This window comes from Brassica napus, chromosome A3, assembly GCF_020379485.1.
Source record: "Brassica napus cultivar Da-Ae chromosome A3, Da-Ae, whole genome shotgun sequence".
NCBI classification, from domain to species: Eukaryota; Viridiplantae; Streptophyta; class Magnoliopsida; order Brassicales; family Brassicaceae; genus Brassica; species Brassica napus.
In genome coordinates this window covers 17,681,831-17,704,529 of record NC_063436.1, presented here as the reverse complement: position 1 = coordinate 17,704,529, position 22,699 = coordinate 17,681,831, and the positions used below count along the sequence as shown (strand labels likewise).

At 35.9% G+C, this 22,699-nt stretch overlaps 6 protein-coding genes and 2 pseudogenes across 8 annotated transcripts; 2 read left to right on the top strand and 6 right to left on the bottom strand.

Moving 5' to 3' along the window:
• Nucleotides 1-242: 242 nt before the first annotated feature.
• LOC106439375 lies at nucleotides 243-2,476 on the bottom strand (annotated as a pseudogene).
• A 178-nt stretch (nucleotides 2,477-2,654) lies between these two features.
• Nucleotides 2,655-6,313, top strand: LOC106439373. Of its 3 annotated transcripts, none has more exons than XM_013880805.3 (3): nucleotides 2,655-3,046; nucleotides 3,133-3,202; nucleotides 4,329-5,275. In XM_013880805.3, exons 1-3 carry the CDS (start codon nucleotides 2,723-2,725, stop codon nucleotides 4,331-4,333), a joined length of 399 nt encoding a protein of 132 aa, XP_013736259.1. In that variant the 5' UTR covers nucleotides 2,655-2,722; the 3' UTR covers nucleotides 4,334-5,275. The 3 variants fall into 3 exon arrangements, with proteins under 3 accessions (XP_013736259.1, XP_013736257.1, XP_013736258.1); XM_013880803.3 differs by lacking the exon at nucleotides 4,329-5,275 and adding an exon at nucleotides 6,182-6,313 and having other exon boundaries at nucleotides 2,708-3,046; XM_013880804.3 differs by lacking the exon at nucleotides 4,329-5,275 and adding an exon at nucleotides 3,580-4,087 and having other exon boundaries at nucleotides 2,708-3,046.
• LOC125607007 (cytochrome P450 72A15-like) lies at nucleotides 4,228-6,501 on the bottom strand. Its single transcript, XM_048776451.1, has 5 exons — nucleotides 6,225-6,501; nucleotides 5,599-5,816; nucleotides 5,271-5,518; nucleotides 4,814-5,183; nucleotides 4,228-4,739 (listed from the first exon to the last, which is right to left on the bottom strand). Exons 1-5 carry the CDS (start codon nucleotides 6,499-6,501, stop codon nucleotides 4,314-4,316), a joined length of 1,539 nt encoding a protein of 512 aa, XP_048632408.1. The 3' UTR covers nucleotides 4,228-4,313.
• Nucleotides 6,502-7,113: 612 nt separating this feature from the next.
• On the bottom strand, nucleotides 7,114-9,337 carry LOC106444024 (annotated as a pseudogene).
• A 576-nt stretch (nucleotides 9,338-9,913) lies between these two features.
• On the bottom strand, nucleotides 9,914-12,555 carry LOC106439369 (cytochrome P450 72A15). The gene is made up of 5 exons (XM_022716418.2): nucleotides 12,241-12,555; nucleotides 11,938-12,155; nucleotides 11,594-11,841; nucleotides 10,755-11,160; nucleotides 9,914-10,505 (listed from the first exon to the last, which is right to left on the bottom strand). The coding sequence occupies exons 1-5, from the start codon at nucleotides 12,503-12,505 to the stop codon at nucleotides 10,080-10,082; spliced, it is 1,563 nt and encodes a 520-aa protein (XP_022572139.1). The 5' UTR covers nucleotides 12,506-12,555; the 3' UTR covers nucleotides 9,914-10,079.
• A 2,762-nt stretch (nucleotides 12,556-15,317) lies between these two features.
• Nucleotides 15,318-16,628, bottom strand: LOC106439370 (60S ribosomal protein L18a-2-like). The gene is made up of 4 exons (XM_013880800.3): nucleotides 16,490-16,628; nucleotides 16,044-16,159; nucleotides 15,901-15,964; nucleotides 15,318-15,824 (listed from the first exon to the last, which is right to left on the bottom strand). The coding sequence occupies exons 1-4, from the start codon at nucleotides 16,502-16,504 to the stop codon at nucleotides 15,483-15,485; spliced, it is 537 nt and encodes a 178-aa protein (XP_013736254.1). The 5' UTR covers nucleotides 16,505-16,628; the 3' UTR covers nucleotides 15,318-15,482.
• On the bottom strand, nucleotides 15,805-18,489 carry LOC106439371 (60S ribosomal protein L18a-like protein). Its single transcript, XM_013880801.3, has 6 exons — nucleotides 18,260-18,489; nucleotides 17,528-17,600; nucleotides 17,306-17,417; nucleotides 16,490-17,218; nucleotides 16,044-16,177; nucleotides 15,805-15,964 (listed from the first exon to the last, which is right to left on the bottom strand). Exons 1-4 carry the CDS (start codon nucleotides 18,378-18,380, stop codon nucleotides 17,159-17,161), a joined length of 366 nt encoding a protein of 121 aa, XP_013736255.1. The 5' UTR covers nucleotides 18,381-18,489; the 3' UTR covers nucleotides 15,805-15,964; nucleotides 16,044-16,177; nucleotides 16,490-17,158.
• A 1,473-nt stretch (nucleotides 18,490-19,962) lies between these two features.
• LOC106444023 (terpenoid synthase 17-like) lies at nucleotides 19,963-22,696 on the top strand. The gene is made up of 7 exons (XM_013885562.3): nucleotides 19,963-20,317; nucleotides 20,426-20,699; nucleotides 20,772-21,156; nucleotides 21,234-21,452; nucleotides 21,535-21,673; nucleotides 21,746-21,991; nucleotides 22,074-22,696. Exons 1-7 carry the CDS (start codon nucleotides 20,057-20,059, stop codon nucleotides 22,362-22,364), a joined length of 1,815 nt encoding a protein of 604 aa, XP_013741016.2. The 5' UTR covers nucleotides 19,963-20,056; the 3' UTR covers nucleotides 22,365-22,696.
• The last annotated feature ends 3 nt before the right edge of the window (nucleotides 22,697-22,699 follow it).

The following is a 22,699-nucleotide window of genomic DNA, read 5'->3' as shown; positions in this document are numbered from 1 at the left end:
AGTTTTATAGTTTTTGCATAAATATTGTTTCATTGATGAATTAATTTAACAATTTATCAAAAAATCAATATTGTTCAAACTTCTTATTGTTTTTGTAAAACTTTTTAAAGTAGCTAATAACTAAACCAATGTACGAATCGGATTTAGAGTTTTGCACGTACGTTTGTATTGTGTATTTGTTTAGTTCTGTTAGAATCATAGCTCAAAAGGGTTTTCATCCATGAGACGCTTGTTCTGGCATGAATACATAAACAATATTTTTGAGTTTTATTATGATCTGAACTTCCCTTTCATCACTCCAAAAGGGGTTTATCCGTTAAAGAATTATAGTTTGTGTAGGATAAGATGAGCACCGAACTGTGGGTGCAGTGTGAGGACTGTGTAAGGAGCATGAACATAGGAAGGAGAAAGCTCAAAGGAGAATCTCTGTAGAATCAAAGCCAGAGCCATCTTTGTCTCCATCAGAGCAAAATTTTGGCCAATGCAGATCCTTGGTCCCCACGCAAAGGGAAAGAAAGAGACTTGGCCATTTGTTGCCTTTGAGACACCGTCTTTGAACCTCCCGGGCTTGAACTCCCCTGCATCGTTGCCCCATAGTTGTGTATCACGATGGACTAGCAGAATAGGAAGATTGATCTGAACGCCTCCGGGCAGTGTCAGGTCGCCTAGCTTTATCTCTTTGTGAATGGCTCGGGTCAGCTGTGCTGCTGGAGGATATAGCCTAAGGACCTCATATAGTATCATTGTCATCTGTTGGAAGAATTCAGTAAAATCATCATAACACAACAAACGTACTGAAGTCACTTGCAAATTTTTTTAATTTAGTTTTACTAACCACTTTGAGCTGGTTCAAGCCTTCCGTATCTGGTTCTTTATCGCCAAAAACTTGCTTCACTTCTTCTCGTGCGCGAATTTGCCAGTCTTGGTGTTGGCTTAACATAACCATTGTCCAGACCAGAAGCACTGAAGTTGTCTCTTGTCCAGCAAAATAGAACAACTTGCACTCTTCCATTACATCCTCAGTGCTCATTTCATTTCCTTTAGCTTGCCCTGAATTTGATTCAAGAAGTATACCTAGCAAATCATCGCTTGGTGCGTCTCCAGCTTCTCTAGCCTTTAACCTTTTGTTGATGATCCCTTTCAGTATAACATGGATTTCTCCGCGCGCATGCTGCTTTCATCCTTCTATTATCCTTTGTTGGGAGATAACTACACAAAACAAAACAAAAATTGACACAACATGATTCCCATCTCCAAATATAATAGATGCAGACACGTTGAGGTTGTTTTTTCTATTACAGATATCCAGGGATGAAAGATTTCAGAAAATTTAGTATGATGAGCTGTGCTAGTTCCCCTTGGAGCTCAAATATCCTCTGTCCTTCTTTGTAGCTGCTGCCAAAAGCAGTGCGAGAGATCACATCAGCGGTCATGCTCACAAGCCCTGGCCAAACGTCCACCTCACATGAGGACCCTTTATCTGTGACTAACTTGTCCCATTTGGCAACAACCTCGCTGCAGCTTTGGTGGAACGCAGGTACCATATTCTACACACATAAGTAGAAGGAACAAGTTGGACAGAGCCAATTGAACATAACACACATACTTAAAGGACTATAAAGTTCATTCTAGGTTATGGTTTAAGAAGCTAAAACCTTGATCTTCTCAAGGTGGAATGCCGGGTTGATGATTCTCCGGTGTTTAGCCCATTTCTCACCATCATAAGTAGCGAGTCCCTTGGCTATCACATCTCCTAAAGGGAACGTATGTGGCTTCTGAAAATCGTAAATTTTTTTGAACACTTCCTTAATGTGCTCAGGATCCATTATAGTGATTGTTGGTGTAGTTCCAAGCCATGTAAAGAAAGTCCTTCCTGTTTCAGCAACATACACCACTTATACATTGTTCAATAACCTAATCTAATTGAAATAACTCAAAGTTTTATATCTCGGAAATACATGAGCCGCTCATACATGCTTACTTAAGTAAGTATGAAACTGTTTATAAGAATTGCCACAACATTTATATATTGTCAAGTCACCTTTTACATAGACCATGTGGGACATTTAATATAGACCTTTTCTTGATCAGATACTCTACAGCAAAGAGGCCAACAATACAAAATTTAACATACCATGATTCTTGAGCATTTCGAAGGGAAAAGGAACGACACGTGGTGAAATGTCATCCGTTAGTTTGATGGGTTTGGATTTTGCCTCCATCATCATACTAAAATTCCTTTTCAAATCGCCGACGAGAGGCGTGTAAGGAGTACCAGAGAGACCTTGTCTTCTCAGGTAACTCTCAAGCATCTTTGGTCTATACCATACCAACTTTAAAGTTCTCCATGTCCACCACGACACAACAAGTATAGCTACTGAAATTGTTACTGAAGCAACTACGTCCATTTTCACTCCCAGAGAGATGGAGAGTTTTCTAATATTCTTGAAATTTTATAGATTGAGAATGTTGGCGAATAATATCGCATGAGTCTTTTAGTACCATACATTTTGTGATTAGGTTACATGCCACGTGGCAAAAGAAGCGAACTTCAATTTGTGTGGAGCGATATTGATAGGTATGTATCCTATCGTACCTAGTAATGTCAAATGGGTGGGTTATAAATGGGTGGCCCATGTCCAAATAGATATGGACCAAAATGGATAAGCCCATATTGAACCATAAATAATTTTTGTCCAAATGGGTGAACCCAACTACATCTATGGTCAAATTTGGGCTCAACCAGTTGGACAATGGGCAGCCCAATAGGATTAAATGTCTAGGGTTTGGGAATTGGGGAAACACGATCTTTTTTTTTTCTCAGACTCGTGAAAGACAAAGAGAGAGCTCTTCTGCGATTCTTCTTCCTCGTCTTCTTCGATTCTTCTTTCTCATCTTCGATTCCTCTTCCTTGTGTTCGATTCATCTTCCTCTTCTTTGTTCTTCTTCGGGTTCTCCTTCGAATCTTCGATTCTCCTTCGATGGCCAGAAACAAGCTTTTGTGGTTGTGGGTCGAGTCAGCACTGGCACAGAAGCAAAACTAAAGGTTGAAAATCTTTGATTAGTTCCTTAATTTCGGTTTGTTCTCGCACAAATCATGAAATGGTTAATTGTTCTCGATGAACTTTTCAGGTGCTTTACGGGTCTGGAGCTAGGAAGTTTGCGAGAAGCTGTTGCAGCTCTTGGTTGACCTCTCACGAAGGTATTGTTTCCTGATCTCAGAAACAGTTTTGATGCAATTTTGCTTATTTGCTTACGCATATAACTGTGGAAGAGAGTAGCTTTGTATCTTTACTTGTGATGTTATGAATTGGTTCATAAAATAAAAATGTGTTGTTGGAGATGTTTTTGAATTTGAACTCTGATGTGATGTGTACCTTACTCAGCTTTTCGTTCTGTTTCATTGCTAATAAGAGTTTCTTCCCAATATTCTTTGTGATTGCTAGTAGAAAAAGTAGCTGTCATCTCACTGTTTATATTCACATGTGGTGTTCCGAATTGTTGTTTTAAAAATCTTAGTTTAGAAAATGACATTTGACATCTCTAATCGTACGTCAACTATTTTACGTTTCTTTGTAGATAATGAATTGTATTTATCTGTGTAAGATGCATATTCAAGTCTAACTAGATGTCTCGGATGATTGATAAACGATTCGGAATGAATCATGTCTACAATGTACTCCGAAAATCATTTATCAAGAAAAAAAATGTATTCTGAATGTCAAGGTTGCATGGTCTCTTACAGCGTTAGTTCAGTGTTCATAAAGAATTATTTTCTCTTATTCAAATTTTATAGTTTTTGTACATAAAAATTGTTTCATTGATAAATTATTTTAACAATTTATCAAAAAATCAATAGAGTTATTTTATCATGACGGCCATGTGAAGAATGTCACATATGGGACAAGTAAGATGTCTACCAAACTTAATAAAAGACTCTTTCGTTCTGAACAATCTTTCGTTCTGTTTTCATTATTATGTACCATCAATGATAACAAGTCTTCTACATGAAGACTATGTAAACACAATATTATGATCAATAAAGTATGATGTTATATAAAAAAAAGAGTTATTTTTTTGGCATGCATATATCCTGCACAACAAGTTTATCAAAATTGTTGTTAATTAAGAAAATAAAAAGCCAGTTTTTTTTTTAAGAATCCCATTAATATCTGAAATGGGCTGAACTTATGGTACTATTACAAAATCATTGTTTTGGAGTATGATGGTCTTGACTAATTTCTTCTGTGAAATCTTATTTCTCTTGCATATATAACAAGCTCTTTTTATAAATATCTCATGGGGTGGTGGAATTATATCTTGTTAAGGATAAGATGAGCACCGAATTGTGGGTGCATGGTGATGACTGTGTAAGGAGCATGAACATAGGAAGGAGAAAGCTCAAAGGAGAATTTCTTTAGAATCAAAGCCAGAGCCATCTTTATCTCCATCAGAGCAAAATTCTGGCCAATGCAGATCCTTGGCCCCCACGCAAAGGGAAAGAAAGAGACTTGTCCCTTTGTTGCTTTTGAGACACCGTCTTTGAACCTCTCTGGCTTGAACTCGGCTGCATCGTTGCCCCATAGCTGTGTGTCGCGATGGACTAGCAGAATAGGTAGATTGATCTGAACGCCTCCTGGTAGTGTCAAGTCGCCTAGCTTCATCTCTTTGTGAATGGCTCGGGTCAGCTGCACTGCTGGAGGATATAGCCTCAGGACCTCATAAAGAATCATCGTCATCTGTTGAAAGCATTCAGAAAAATCATCATAACACAACAAACGTACTGAAGTCACTTGAAATTTTTTTTACTTACAACTTTAAGCTGGTTCAAGCCTTCTGTAGCGGGTTCTTTATCGCCGAAAACTTGCTTCACTTCTTCCCGTGCGCGAGCTTGCCAGTCTTGGTGTTGGCTTAACATAATCATTATCCAGACCAGAAGTACTGAAGTTGTCTCTTGTCCGGCGAAATAGAACAACTTACACTCCTCCATTACATCTTCAATGCTCATTTCATTTCCTTTAGCTTGCCCTGAATTTGATTCAAGAAGTATACCTAGCAAATCGTCGCTTGGTGCTTCTCCAGCTTCTCTAGCCCTTAACCTTTTGTTAATGATCCCTCTCAGTATAACTTGGATTTCTCTGGATCCTGCTTTAATCCTTCTATTGTCCTTTGTTGGGAGATAACTACGCAAAAAAAAAGAAAGAGAGTTTTTGACACATAACTCCCATCTCCAATGTATAAAGCAGATAAGTTGAGTTTATTTTTATTACATATATCCAGGGATGTATGATTTCACGAAAGTTTGTATAATGAGTTGTGCTAGTTCCGCTTGGAGCTCGAAAATCCTCTGCCCTTCTTTGTAGCTGCTACCAAAAGCAGTACGAGAGATCACATCAGCATTCATGTTCACAATCCCTGGCCACACGTCCACCTCACATGAGGACCCTTTATCCGTGACTAACTTTTCCCATTTGCCAATGACCTCGCTGCAGCTTTGGTGAAACGCAGGTACCATATTCTACACGTAAAATCAAAAGTCACAAGTTAACCAAATGAACATAACACACATACATACATTAAGCTTTAAGAAGTCTAAACCTTGATCTTCTCAAGGTGGAATGCCGGGTTGATGATCCTCCGGTGTTTAGCCCATTTCTCACCATCATAACTAGTGAGTCCCTTGGCTATCACGCTGTCCAAAGGGGCCGTATGTGGCTTCTGGAAATCATAAACTTTGTTGAACACTTCCTTGATTTGCTCAGGATCCATTATAGTGATTGTTGGTGTAGTTCCAAGCCATGTAAAGAAAGTCCTTCCTGTTTCAGCAACATCACGGATACAAAGGATGAGACTACTAGTAATGAGTCTAACTTACATCCAAAATAGAGTGGACGATTGTCACATCATTTATATATATGGCAGAAGACCATGGTCTAATAGAAAAAACTCTAGTCCATTATCTCGAAAATACCAATGAGATGTTCAACATATACATGCTACATAAAGTATGAAAATGTTTGGTTGGAAATCATCAAACCATAAACTCTAATACCATGTTAGTACTGCCTAACTCACACCTCACACCGAAAAGCTACTCAAGAGTGAATATTACTCATATATTGCCCAGTAACCTTTTACCCAATTGATGTGAGACATTTAATAGAGATCTGTTCTTGATCAGGTACTCTACAACAAAGAGGCCAACTATACAAGATTTAACATACCGTGACTCTTGAGCATTTCGAAGGGAAAAGGCACGACACGTGGCGAGATATCATCCGTTAGTTTGATGGGTTTGGATCTTGCATCCATCATCATACTAGAATTTCTCTTTAAATCACCGACGAGAGGCGTGTAAGGAGTACCGGAGAGACCTTGTCGTCTCAAGTAACTCTCAAGCATCTTTGGTCTAAACCATACCAACTTTAAAGTTCTCCATGTCCACCACGACACAACAACTATAGCTACTGAAACTGTTACTAACGCAACTGATATCTCCATTTTCTCTAGCTCCAAGGGAAAGGAGAGATTGTGAATTTTATAAGATTATTTTCACTTCTATATTTACTTTTATATGCTAAAATAAAGAAACTTTAATATAAAAGTGGATTTGCTCTAATTTATGTCTGTATAACAGAATTCCTCTACTTTTAAGACAAAATATAAAAAAATACAATTTTCATCCCTATATATAGAGTTAAAAATAAGATTGTTATACATTTTTATGTATAAATAGAGAAACTCTACTATATTGACATAAATTAGAGCAAAACCATCTCTGGATGCTGCTTTCATCCTTCTTTTATTGTTGGGAGATAACTACATAACAAAAAGTACAAACAAAAGAGAATCATCAACCCTCGTTCCACCTTGAGAAGATCAAGGTATATCATTGTTTATTATTTAATTTAATATTCAACAGTGCTATACATTTATATATAAAATATTATAAATTATTTATCATGTATATAAATCAAATTAAATTAATATAATTTATACTATTTTTAATAATAATTACAAAAGCGCCAAGACTTTGAGTTTTATTATGATCTGGACTTATTTCATCAGTATATTACAAGTTTCTTTGACAACAACAGAATCAAAGGGTTTATCCGTTACAGAAACTATATTTTGTGTAGGATAAGATGAGCACCGAACTGTGGGTGCAATGTGATGACTATGTAAGGCGCATGAGCATAGGAAGGAGAAAGCTCAAAGGAGAATCTCTGTAGAATCAGAGACAAAGCCATCTTTGCCTCCAAAAGACCAAAATTCTGGCCAATGCAGATCCTTGGTCCCCACGCAAAGGGGAAAAATGATACTTGGCCCTTTGTTGCCTTTGAGACACCCTCTTTGAACCTCTCGGGCTTGAACTCGGCTGCATCGCTGCCCCATAGCTGTGTGTCACGATGGACTAATAGAGTAGGTAGACTGATCTGAACGCCTCCTGGCAGTGTAAGGTCGCCTAGCTTCATCTCTTTGTGAATGGCTCGGGTCATCTGCGTTAGTGGAGGATATAGCCTAAGGACCTCATATAGTATCATGGTCATCTGTTGAAAGCATTCAGCAAAATCATCATAACACAACAAACGTACTGAAGTCACTTGGAAATTATTTTAATTTAGTTTTACTTACAACTTTGCGCTGGTTCAAGCCTTCCGTATCTGGTTCTTTATCACCAAAAACTTGCTTCACTTCTTCTCGTGCGCGAGCTTGCCAGTCTTGGTGTTGGCTTAACATAACCATTGTCCAGACCAGAAGAACTGACGTTGTCTCTTGTCCGGCGAAATAGAACAACTTACACTCCTCCATCACATCTTCAATGCTCATTTCATTTCCTTTAGCTTGCCCTGAATTTGATTCAAGAAGTATACCTAGCAAATCATCGCTTGGTGCGTCTCCAGCTTCTCTAGCCTTTAACCTTTTGGTGATGATCCCTTTCAGTATAACATGGATTTCTCCGCATGCTGCTTTCATCCTTCTATTATCCTTTGTTGGGAGATAACTACAAAAAAACAAAAAAAAATTGACACAACCATCTCCAAATATATATAATAGATGCAGACACGTTGAGGTTGATTGACCAAAGCAGGTACCATGTTCTATACATATAAGCACAAATTAGACGGAGTCAAAATGAACAGTAAACTTCCAACTTAAAACCAAGTGGTGATAAGTCGATTGACCAAAGTTTTTTATATATTACTTAGTCCATTCTTAAATTTCCGATGTGTGATCTTTTTTTACATAACTAGGGAGTCAAGAAGCCTAAACCTTTATCTTCTCAAGGTGGAAAGCCGGGTTGATGATTCTTTGGTGTTTTGCCCATTTGTTACCATCATACGCAACGAGTCCACTGGCTATCACATTAGCCAAAGGAAATGTATGTGGCTTCTGGAAATCATAAACATTGTTAAACACTTCCTTGATTTTCTCAGGATCCATTATATTGATGGTTGGTGTAGTTCCAAGCCATGTAAAGAAAGTCCTTCCTGTTTTAGCAACATCAAGGATACAGAATTAAGTTGAAACGTTTTCTTCATCAGCAACAAAGAGACCAACCAGAAAACATACCGTGCGTATTGAGCATTTTCACCGGATAAGGCAAAACACGTGTTGAGACATCATCCGTTAGTTTGATGGGTTTGGATCTTGCCTCCATTGTCATACTGAAATTCTTCTTCAAATCCCCGATGAGCGGTGTGTAAGGAGTACCGGAGAGACCTTGTCTTCTCAAGTAACCCTCAAGCATCTTTGGTTTAAACCAAATCCACATTAAAGTTCTACATGTCCACCAACATACAAGAACTATAGCTACTGAAACTATTACTAACGCAACTGATATCTCCATTTTCTCTCCCAGTGAAAGAAGAGACTGATAATTTTTCTAATATTCTTGAGATTTTAAAGATTGAAAATGTAAGATAACATAAAATAATTTGTTAAGAACTTTGCTTTACTTTGAACTTCACATCCACATGCTACGTATGCACAAGGCAAAGATTTCGATAATCTTTTTTGGTCGAAGATAGAGATAGAGATAACCTATTTGGCCATATCTTGGGTGAGACATGAAAGTCAATTTTTTTTTTTTTTATAACTCTGGTATCTGGGCAGCCACATTCCCAACTATCCCCCCGAAAGGAGTCCAGCGCCCCAACGAAAGGGATGTTAAATCCGTTGTGGCCAAGACTCGAATCCGGGTGGCGGACAGTACAGCTGTATCTCCTTTACCACCAAGCTACGAGCGCTTGGTTAATTATTTTGCGTTTTTTTTGTCAACTATTCATTGCTTTTTACTTCTCATTACCCCTTATATGTACTGAACTAGTAAATTATATGAACAGATTTACATCTGCTTCAAATAACCTCTCCACTGATTTAATTTTCTAAGTATCCCATTATATTAAAGAAAATATGTTTCAATCGTTTGAATGAAATATATTTACGATTAATTAGATTTTGACATGTATTATTGTTAATTTACATTATGATATATATGAAAATATAATAATGTACACAATTTAATTTATTAATTATTTAGATCTTGAAAATATAAACTAACAAAACTAATTGCTTATGAAAAAGAAACTATATAATAAAAGAAATTCAGGCAAAAGAAAAAAAATGATATAATAAAAAATAAACCTTCCAAATCTATATAAATTTATATTGTATGAATCAGAAAAGAATAATATTTATATGCACTTTCTTTGATTACATAATATTAACTTTGCAATAGTTAATGGGACAAGTTAGATGTCCATGAAACTCAATAAAATACAGTTAGGACAACTTTCAGTTCGATTTACAAAAATGAATATATGGTTATCGGTGACTATCCAACACAAGTGTTTTTAAAAAAAAAGTGTTTAAAAAAAAGGTTATTGGTGACTATTTATAGGTGTACACATCCCGAATAATAAATTTATTTAAACTTATAAGTATTACACTAAAAAGATGGAGTCGTTATCAAGGAAGCATTCAGAAACATGGTTTTATGAATGTGATCTTGATTAGTTTCTCTACGCTGTCTTGTTTGCTCGTGTATAACAAGTTTATGTAATATTATCACAAGATCATAGCTTGTTTAGGATAAGATGAGCACCAAACTGTGGATGAATAGTGATGACTGTGTAAGGTGCATGCACATAAGAAGGAGAAAGTTCGAAGGAGAATCTCTGTACAATCAAAGCCAGAGCCATCTTTGCCTCCAAGAGAGCAAAATTCTGACCGATGCAAATCCTCGGTCCCCATCCAAAAGGCAAGAAGCAAACCTGGTTGTTTGTTGCCTTTGAGACCCCATCTTTGAACCTCTCGGGCTTGAACTCTGCTGCATCATCGCCCCAAAGCTTAGTGTCACGATGGATAAGCAGAACAGGTATATTGACTTGAACACCGGCTGGTATTGCCATATCGCCTAGTTTGATCTCTTTGTGGATCGCTCGGTTCATCTGGATGACTGGAGGGTAAAGCCTAAGGACCTCATAAAGAAGCATCGTCATCTGTAGGACTCGTTCAACAAAATCATCAAAATGCTATAAAATTAGAGTAGTTTGCACATATAACATTTTCAAACTTCTTAGTGTTTTTAGCATTTTTTCAGGTGGCTCATAAGTAACTAAATAAAATGTAAGAATCTGATGTAGAGGAAACTATAATAATGAAAAGACCTACTTTAGTCTTGAAATCCAATAAAAGAAAACATCAACTTGAAAAAAAAAATTGTTTTGTTTGTTTGGTTTAATACTTACAACTTTGAGTTGCTTAATGCCTTCAAGATCGGGGTCTCTATCACCAAAAACTTGCATCACTTCCTCTCGCACGCAAGCTTGCCAGTCTTGGTGTTGGCTTAACAAAACCATGGTCCAAGTCAAAAGCACTGAAGTGGTCTCTTGTCCCGCAAAATAAAACAACTTGCAATCTTCAATAATTTCTTCGGTGGTCAGTCCATTTCCTTTAGTTTCACCTGAATTTGATACAAGAAGTAGATCCAACAAATCGTCACTTGGGGTTTCTCCAGCTTTTCTAGCCTCGTCTCTTTTGCTAATGATCCCTTTTAGTATAACTTGGATTTCTCTAACTATTGTCTTTATCCTTGTAGCATTCCTTGTTGGGATATGCCTACGCCAAGAAAAAAATGAAATGTGAAATTCAATTCTGCATTGACAAAAGTTTGAGTTAGTATATACAAGCCATGAAACATTATCCTCATTTTCTATTGATTTTGAATAAACATTTGTCAATTTATTAGGAATTTCTTGTTAAACAATTACTAATCAAGATAATGGAAGCCACAACCTATGGCAAAAAAATGAAGGAAAAGCTTAATAAATGAAAACCAAAATTCACAATACAAGCAATGAATTAAAAAACTCCCTCAAAAACTCCCTCAAAAGTGAGATTTCCAAGATTGATTTAGTTTAATAGGAATTTAATATTGAAAATAAATAACTATTAATAAAGATAATGAAAGCCACAACCTATGGCAAATAGAGCATTGAAATTCATATAAACATAAGAAGATTGTATATTGTGTTAGAAAACAAATCAGTCATGCTAGTATTAGACCAAAACAAGTCAAGTTTCTTACCGATATCCAGGGATGTAATTCTTTCCAAGAGCTTGCATGATGAGCTTTGCTAGTTCCTCTTGTAGTATGAATATCCTCTGTCCTTCTTTATAGCTGCTACCGAAAGCGGTACGAGAAATCACATCCCCGGTTAGATTCACAATCCATGGCCAAACATCAACCTCACAAGAGGACCCTTTATCTGAAACTAACTTTTCCCACTCGCACACAACCTCGCGGCAACATTGATGAAACGTAGGGACCATATTCTATATATACAGGCACATAATTTAGAATATGATCAACTCATTAGTCAAAAGAAATTTAACTTGGATCTGACATATTAGAAAAGAGAATCTAGCAACCTTGATCTTCTCAAAGTGGAATGCCGGGTTGATGATCCTCCGGTGTTTAGCCCATTTATCTCCATCAGCATTAGCGAGTCCATCAGTTATCAACGCAAGCAAAGGAAACGTGTGAGTCTTGGGGAAATCATAAACTTTGTTATACACTTCTTTGATCAGTTGTGGATTCATTATTGTGATGGATGGTACGGGTCCTAACCATGTGAAAAAGGTATTTCCTGTTGCAGCCACATACATATATCAGGACAATGTTACTTATAAAATAAAAAAATCTATAATCCAAACCAAGAAAAACATATCTACCGTAAGTATTGAGCATTTGAAAGGAGTAAGGCATGACAAGTGAAATGAGATCATCCGTTGGTTTCATTGGTCTCGATCTTGCTTCCTTCAACATGCTAAAAGTTCTTCTCACATCTCCGACAAGAGGCGTGTAACGAGTGCCGACAAGACCTTGTTTTCTCAGGTAACTCTCTAGCATCTTAGGCTTAACCCAAACCCACTCCACAATTTTCCATATCCACCACAATACAACAACCATAGCCAATGATGTAAGTAATGTCTCCATTTTCTAATGTTATTGGTGTATTAAGAGTTTGATAATGCTGATGAAGAAATGCAGGTGGTCACATGTCTTTAATATTTATAGAATTTGTGTGTTCGGACAAGTATTTTTCTTGTAACCGTCGAAGTTTTTGCCTTTACTTGGAACTTCACGACCTCTGGCCACATCTGTCTTCCATGCCTTAAGTCTTTTTTTTTTTTACAATATAACTTCTTGCCATAATTGTTATTTCATTTGTTTCACAAAAATATATTTTTTTACTTGATCACACATATTAAGAACACATTAATTTTGTATAAATAATACATTTTTCTATGATTATTAGTTTTAAATAAAGTTAAACTGATAGTGTTTTAATAAGTTCATTTTTTAAATAACATTTTTATCATTAAATAATAAAAATTATAGAAAACAAAAAAAACTATCTTTGTGAAACAAGTATTTTCCAAAAATATTTATCTTTGTGGAAGATGAGTAGTATACTCCCTCTGCTTCAAAATACTACAGGTTTTAAGATTTTCACACTTATTAATAAAACATAATAGAACATAGTTATTAATGCATAGTTTTTTATAATTTTATATTTCCTATATTTCTAAACCAAAAAAACTTTAAGAAATGAAATTAATGTTTTTGAAGTTTACAATTTTTTATTATTAATTAACAAAAATGCATTGGAAATATAAAAAATACATATTTTTGAAACAGTTTTTTTTTTCTAGAATATGTATACTTTTGGAATGGATGGAGTATATATTATTATTAATTATACTTGAAACACGAAACTAAATATTTATTACTTAGTTAATGCACTTTCTCTCTACATATCTAAAGAGATTAAAGGAAATGTAAGAAAACTATTAAAAATCATTTTCCAACATTAATGCATTAATAAACATGATCTTTTCAATTAATGCATTACTAGTAATAAGGCTGAAATTGAAATATTGTCTACAAATTTGCATTAAAAATGTAAAGTAACACTTTTGTAAAACAAAATTATAATGTTAAAACGACACTCTTTAATTTATAAGACGGAAGGAATACCGTTCAGTCAAATTCATCTATAAACTATCTATTTGGTCAATAATTTATTTTGTGGTCAAGATTTTCTTGTAAACAGGTAACACATTTCCTGAATATATACTAATTTGATAAAAGTAATATTAGAACAAGAAAATATAGTAAGAACAAAAAAATATACCAAGATTTCTTGTAAACTGTTTACAAAAAACTGTTGACCACATAATAATTGTTTGACCAAATAAATATCTGAAGTACAAGATATACACCAAATAAATAACTGAAGCATGTAATATGAATAACAGAAAGAAAATCTGTTTGTGGAATCTTATATTTTTTAATTTCAATATCTGAATAGACCTGGGGGCATAAGTATTTTGGTTTATTGTTCGCGAACGACTTTGATTTTGATAAGTTTTTGCCGGGACGACAGTGTCACTGTTTGTGATCACTTTGAATGACTTCTTATTGGCTAGAGAGTGAATAGAAAATATTCTGTCGTGTATTTTTCTCTGCAGAAGGTGGTCACTTGTCTCGAGATGTCATGAGGAATAGTCCAGACTTATCCACAATAGTCTTGTCTTTTTATTTGGATTCAATCAGGCAACATGAGTTTTATCAAGTCTTTGTGTTTAGATTCCGATGTAAACAGATTAAATAGGAGAAACAAAATTCAGGCAAATACTCTTCATTTGTTCTCAGATTTATGTTAGTAAACTTGTGAATGAATATTACAAATCCTAAGATCCTTTTAAGTACTCAATAATTTTTTTTAACTAAAGATTTTGGATAAATGTTTTTTGCTATTTCATATTCATTGATATTTGTTCTTCAATAATGATACACTAATGCGAGTGTGACAGATTATGGAGATGCTCTGAACGTAAAGTACGATAAAGTATGCATACATCCATGTTACCATTGAGTAAGTTCAGGCCCCTAACACTAGCGCTTCTGATATTATTTCCGAAAAGCCAATAAGGGAGAATCACACTTTCATAGTGATTCATAGGCATCTTATAACGGAGAAAGGCCCCTCTAACCCTATCTTCAGCTTTTGTCCTACTCTCTTGTAAGTATCTGCTTCTGGATACATCACATGATAAACTCTAAATTTTTTTTACTTTTTAGTACTAATGGAGGATTTTGGAGTCAATGCAAACTTGGATCTCTGGTTTGCTTCTACGAACCATCATGTACACGGTGGGATTATATTCTTTTTTGTGACGCCATAAAAATTAGATTCAAAGACGTGTTTCATGCAATGGAGAGCGACTGAAATCTCTGTCCTTTTGATACAAACTAGACAACTAAAGAACGAAACCAGAATATGTAGCATTCCTCGGGCACATCTCTTTGTCTAGGACATAGGCAAAGGAATTGGTCGTCTAGGACATTACAATTCTGTACGATAATTTAGCTGTATGTATGACATTATGGAAAATACTGACACAAATAATTGATGAATATATACTAGTAGAAACTAGGGTCAACTTTCCTAGGGTTAAGTTAGAATGGAGATGGAACTAGACGGTTTTCTCTTGGAATCGATGAGTATCACGGTAGAGTTGAAAATGGCTTCCTTCAGGACTAATAATGCAGCCACATGGACAACGACCATTGAGTCTTGAATAAAGAAGATCGTGCAGACAAGTATGAGCTGTTTGATGTGTGAAAAAAAAAAACATCAACCCGAAGAGTTGAATGGTTCACATGCATAACCGCCACGGTTTAACTTTCTCAACATTTAAACTTTTTGCCATTATCTTTGAACCAACAAAACTTTAGAAAGTGATGCAAAACATGAATATTTTAATCATACCTAGATAATAAAAGTTCAAAAGATGCAAAAGTAAAAATTTGATCAGACTCCAAATGGTGTTTTTGTTCAGACTGAGCAAGAAACCTAATCTGATCTGGTTGAAAAAGGACAAAGACAATCATGCAAAGAATGGTTTTACATGAAAAGGTTGGGCTTTGAGGCCTTGTAAGTAGTCTTGAGCTTCCTGGTCGGTGGCCTGACCTTCCTGAAAACAAGAGGGAACTTGATCTTGGAGTTATGGAACTGCTTGGTGCTCTCTCTCTTGCACAGACTCGCAGGGACAGTAGCGGTCTTGATGATCTGAATGCAAGGGAACCTCACTCTATGGCGAGAAGCCATCTCAGTGTACATCTGCTCCACCGCACCATTCAGAGTGGTGTCACGGAACTCCTTGTACATGTTGTGGTACCCAGTTCGGCTCTGGTAACGCAGCCAGATACCGTAGTTCTTGATCTTCGTGGGGCTCTTCTCGAAAATCTACAAGAGTAGAAACCACAGAATCATAAACAGACTGAACATACAAAAGAAAGGGTATGTAAGACAATTAAATGACCTCATTGATGGCAAGCATTTGTCCGTTGCTCTTCTTAACCTTCTTGAGCTTCCTCAGGAAGTACCTAGAGACAACCAAATGAACTTAGGATCAGTGAATTAACTTATGAACTGCAATTAACAGAGGGCATTGCATTGACTCACCAGAACTTGGACTTGGCTCGGACTTCATTACTAGCCCATAGCTTCATCCTGTAGATCTTAGGCTGCACATCTTTCTCTGTAGGGAGGGCTCTCCCAACCACTTGGTACTGGTGAAACTGCTCAAAGAATCAATCCTTTGTAAAAAACATAAAGACCACATTTTTCATACTGATCAACCATAGAGATCAAACCAAAGGATCAAAGAAACAAAATTTGATGGAATCAATCCATAGTAAGACATAAAGATCACATTTTGAACAAGGAACAAACATAAAGATCAAACCTTTCTCAACGAATAAGAACTAGTTCATCCCTATGATACATTCTCCTGTTCGAATCCAGTTTATAGCTATCCAAATCACAATCATAACTACCGAGTACACTCTAGAATCAACGAACAACTACCAAAACTCAGAATCACTCTACGGTAGGGAGAACAAACTTACCCGGAAAGCACCCATTTCAAGGGAGAGATCAAGCTCCAAGGAAATGAGCTCGAAGGAAACAGAGAGGAGAGAAAGAGCTGAAAGGTGGCGGTGAAGAGAAACTATAAGCGAGAGCGCTCTCTAGGACCCAACCCTAGGCCGTTTCTGTGGGCTTTTGTTTTTCCACTTGGGCCTTAAAGAGCATTCCATAGGACAAACGTAAGGCTCTATTAGTTGATGATGACAAGAGTATTTCATCTTTATTTTATTAATATTATTACTTTTCTCTTAACTTAATACTACATTAAATTTTAAATATAAGAAATTAAACTATTCAAAACAAATGTTAGTACATTTTTCTTAACACTTTTAAAGCTTTTTTGATTTAGAACAACATCTATTTTTCTATTTTTTTCTGGTTTTTATTGTTTTCTTATAACCGATCATGTGAGAGATTCCGTTAATAATGTTTTAAATTACCCATATATTAAATCACATATATATATTATTTCAGTAGAAACACTTCAATATGGCTTTTAGGAGACAGTATTTTTTTTTCTGAATGCTCTGTAATCTTCAAACAGTTTACATTGAGCTCTTTAAGTAAAAAACACACATGTACAATCTTCTTATGCACCAGTATCTCCCGAACCGGTCTGTACCGGATTTGGAGCACTACATTTCACTTTACTACCAGACCCCGGATCCTCTTATAGCTCCAAAAACGATGAAACCCGTGGCAATAACAGCCTGTTGGTCAGAATTAATTTAGTCTCATCAGGACAATTAAAAAAAAAGTGTATTGGTAAAATAAGAGATAATAATATGGAAACTCACTCCAATTGTACAAGCTATATATCCTGGTTTCTCACGCGGATTTCTAGAGCATAGTAAAAGGAAGAAGCCAATGTACCAGGGGATAGCACCGAAGAAGAAACCAAGGATGAATCTTTCAAGAAACAAAACAAACAAAAAACATATATAAATGTGGGTTTGTGTTTGCTTGACAATAGTACGTAAACGATCAGAAGAGAAGGTATAATGATGGACTAGACTTACAATAACCAACCAATGCCTATACCACAACAAGGAAGACGACGTTGCTCTTCTGTTAGCCCATTTACAGCATAACCTAGAGAAACACAAGAACGAGCATTAGATTAGACCAGCCAAGTGTGCGTGGTGGCGATAATTGCACAACCCTTTTTGAGAAACTAGACTATTGGGAAGAGAATTATGACAGAAAAGAGACTTTTTTTTTTTGTTGAACACAGACAGAAAAGAGACTATATGTCTCATTTTCTAGTAAATACTGGTCCCCATTGTTTTTTTTTTTGCATTTGTTGAGATTTAGAGTGTATTTTAAATTTATATGAATCCAACATCTTAAATATTCTTAAGTAAAGTTCATTTTGAATTTGCACTGTTATTCTTTCAGTATGAAAAACAGTTTTTAACACCTAGTTATCAACTCATCTCCTATTCTTAAGTACATATTGATGTCTCTCAAATGTCTAAAAAGTAGACTACCACGAAGAAGTACGGTGCAAAAGAGGCAATAGGTAGATTATCTTTTAATTACTTGATCAGGTTCGGACACAATAAAACAATTACTGGATCAGGTTTTGAATAAAATAATGGTACTAAGAAATAGAATAAATAATCTAAAGAATATTCAATAGAATATATATTAAGAAAACAAAAAATTTAGTCCCCACAAAAACATGAAATCAAACAGCTGATCTGATACTTTAACATTTTGTCCATATAATGAGAAAATAAGAAACTTACCGGAGACGTAGGGCTGAGCCGGCTGTGGATAACCAGCGGGCGGCTGCTGTGGATAGTTGGAGGCGCCTTGAAACGGAGGAGGCTGCACTGATCTGTTTTTGTCATCTTCGATGCTCGTCATCTCTATCTCTCTCAGATCAGTGAACAATTTGTTTGATCTGATGAGACGGTGAACCCAACGATTTCAATCTTTTCATTTAAAGGTTTTGAATTTAGGTGGTGCACGTCTCACGTGGCTGTTTCTAGGGTTGGTTTGACCTCAACCACATTCTCCTATAACTTGAACTTGCGTAATCCAAGGAGAAAAGATTTGCTTCCTATAAATATAAGTTTAACTTGCTATAAATATCTTTTTCAATTAAAGAAAAAAAAACGTAAATATTTGGCAAAAAAAAAGAACGTAAATAAATATGTTGCATGTAATTCCTTATATTTATAAGAAATTGATTGAAATCATGCGGCATTAGCATGACATATACTACTAATTAATACATACATGAACGTACGTTTGAGGTTAAATTCATAGATACTACTCCATATATTTCATATTAATTGTCATTTTATTTTATTTTTGTTACGTAAAAATTGGTCATTCTACAATTGTAATGCAATTTATATTTAGTTTTATCTCATTATTAATTGTAAAATGCATTGATTTTATAAAAAAATATTTATCTAAAATGCTATTGATTGAATAGATAAAATTAATAAAAAAATCCATAAACGCATTTCAATCAGTTTCTTAATAAATATAAAAAATGTCTAAGTGACACTCTTTGTGAAACAGATGGAATATGAAACAGCTAGCTTTGGCCCTTTGTCATATGAATTCAGTACATAACTACATCTTTATTCCCTATTTGTCTTTTCTGCGCACTCCTAGGCTCAAGCCGGAAACCTAGGAATCACGCAATTTCCCGAAACAGAAGCAAACAACCCTCGTTAACTTCAACTTTCAGATGACAAATCACGGGAGGACCGGAAAATGTATTGAAGAAGTTAATAGGCTTATGTCCTTTACTGCCTTAGTAAGTAATTATATGAAAACAGAGAGATGGAACGAGGGTATCTGCAACATTTCAGGTTTTCGTAGAGAAAACGTTTATTCAAAGCTCATAACTTTCAGTAGTGTGTTCGGCACAGACCAGCAGGCAGCAGAGGCACTAACTAAATTTTGATTTTCTATAAGTTAATTAGTACAAAATTTTGAGTTTCTTTAAGTAATTTACTTCAAATATATGAAAAAACTTCCGGTTAACTCAAAATTTATGATAGTCCTCTCGGGTAAAAATTGTTTTTAGATCCACTACTGCAGACGAGTAATTTACTTCAATAAAATTTTGATTTTCTACTGAAGTAATTTACTTCAACTATATAAACGTTCTACCAGAATTAGATATCTATTAATGTCCATACTTTCATATTATTATGATATTGTCCGATTTATACTTCAGCATTTATGGATTTGCTTAGAAAGTGTTTTTCCCCAAGAAGTCTACTGCACTTTGAGGGAGAGAAAATAGAGATATTTAACAAGTCATGTGTCTTTGACATTTTTTCCTCCCACTCTTTCCCAACAATAAGCATAGATATTTATCAAAATATAATAACAGAAGATAATAGTTGTATATTATTAATTCATTCGATGATATCTAAGTACTCCACTGAAACGTGTGCGCGGACGCAAACTTCTAGGGTTTTACTTACGATATGACAGAGTCAACTGAAATGGAAACCAAACATTACAACGAGTATCACTAAAGATTATTTCGACTATATCTTTTGGACAATACCAATATGGAATCAACAGGATTGAGTTTTGGTCCTAAAAATCTGCCTAACGTTCACAGAGTCCTCCTCCATTTCAAGACCAACGTCTCTATCTTTCCTAGCCGTTGGCTTCACAATCACACTCTTTCCCTGAAACCGGAAAAATACCACTTGCTTTGCGTTAGGGCTACTCAGAGTAATGATGATCTTGAGAGAACTCGTCCCTTGGTACACTTTTCTCCCACTCTTTGGGGAGATCACTTCCTTTCTGTTCCCCTCGATGTCGATGTAAGTGGATATATAGATGGATAAAATCTCACATGATGACACTATGTGGTTCAAGATTGTTGGTTCAGATAACATTATTACTTATAAAAATGCATCTAAGCTTTGTAGGAATTTGATAATCTATCGAGAGAGATTGAAGTGACGATGAAGCCAAAAGTGAGAGATATGCTCATGTCTTTCAAAAATAGGGACAGTGAAAGGATCCGTCTCATCCATTTGCTAGTGAAACTTGGAATCGCATATCATTTCGAGACTGAGATTGATGAGATTCTTAACAAAGCTTTTGGAAAAATTGATGGCATAATAGCCCAACAAGATGATTTGGAAACAATCTCCACCATGTTTGAGGTTTTCAGACTACGCGGTTACTACATGTCTTGCGGTAAGAACATCAGCTAACATGAGTCACGTAAATATACACACATATCTAATCTCGCTTTCGGTTTCATTGTAGATGCATTCAGTAGATTTCAAGGTGAAGATGGAAATTTTAAGGAAAGTCTAGCCGAGGACATTAGGGGGATGCTGCAGTTGTACCAAGCGGCACATCTCGGGACACCATCTGAAGATATAATGGACGAGGCACTGAGATTCACTCGGCATCACTTGGAGTCGTTGACAGGTAATCACGCAGCAAGTGTTAGTCCCCATCTCTCTACGCATATAAAAAACGCATTGTGTAGAGCTCGATATCATAACTTGGAGATGCTAGCCACAAGAGAATATATATCTTTTTACGATCAAGAAGAAGCTCACAACGAGACGCTGCTCAAGTTTGCTAAGCTCAACTTCAACTATTGTCAGCTACATTACATCCAAGAGCTAAAAGATCTGACCAAGTACGCTGTGGTAATAAATTCTTGAGCCTCAATATTTGTCAGTCTTGTTTTATTTGCATATTTTATTTTTATTGCAGATGGTGGAAAGATATAGATCTTTCATCTAAGCTACCTTACATCAGGGACAGAATTGTAGAGGTCTTTTTCGGGTCAGTGGCAATGTATTTCGAGCCACGGTATTCACTTGGGAGAATTATAGTCGCTAAACTAACAGCGGTGGCGACTGTTTTTAATGATACATGTGATGCATATGGCACCCTTCCTGAAGTTACAAGTCTTGTGGATGCTTTCCAGAGGTTTTATCTTTAATTCGCATTCTATTAATTCCCATATATAAATTTAAGAGTAGGTACATTGACATGCATTTTTATTGTCCAGATGGGATCTTGGGGGCACTGAAAAGCTACCAAGCTATGTAAGAATCGTTTTTGGAAGTGTGTTTGAGACTTTAGAAGAGATTGAACAAGAAATGAGGCCAGGAGGAAGATCAGAAATTGTGCAAGTAGTTGTAGATGAGGTAAGTCCTAAGAATTGTTGCTGTCAAGTTTATTTGTTGAGGTTAAAAAAAAACATAATGATTTGCATATAGATGAAGAAGTTGGCGAGAGCGTACTTGGCCCTCTCGAAATGGTCACGTGAAAGTCACGTGCCAACCTTTGAAGAGTACATGGAGATTGGCATGAGGACGTCAATGGATCAATATGCTGCCTATAGCTTTATCGCGATGGAAGATTATGATGAGACACAAATCTGCGAATGGTACAATTCCAAACCCAAAATGATGGAAGCTTTGAACGGTGTTTTTCGTATTGTGAACGACATATCCACCTATGAGGTAATACATTCAAAATCATGAAAACAAGTTTTTGTATTACAATTTACAAGTGAGCTTAGCAAGTGTAATGATGGATGGACAGCGAGAGATGAAGAGAGGAGAAGTGGCTACAGGTCTGAATTGTTACATGAAGCAACATGAAGTTACCAAAGAAGAAGCTATTGAAGAATTAAACAAGATTGCTACTAATTATTACAAATTAATAATGGAGGAGTTTTTGACAACAACCGCTGTGCCACGCCCGGTTCTGGTGCGTTGCCTCAATGTTTCGCGACCCGTTGATATTATCTACAAGGAGAGTGATAAATTCACAAATCCTGGGGAGCTCAAAGACGCCATCAAATCTTTGTTCATTCATCCAATTCCACTTTAATACGGTGAGAACCTCTTCAAAATAAAATACTCAAAACAAAAACATCCATCGTTCTATGTCACTCATCCAGCGGTCCAGCGAATCTTCACTAGTGACGTCTCTGAAAGCCTCGTGTATCACGATTCATCTATCCTTTGTTTTGTTAGTCGTATATATCTTGAACTTTTTTTTTATCATTTTCTAGCTTTTACTTATGTGAAATATTTTGTAATGGGACGTAGGCTTTTCGTTTTGTTGTCTTTTTAATTTGACTGAGCGGCACGGCTTGTTGTTCGTCATTTGTTACTTTTTTTTTCTTTGGTAATCCAGGTCGTCCGGATCTTGTTCTCGTCTTT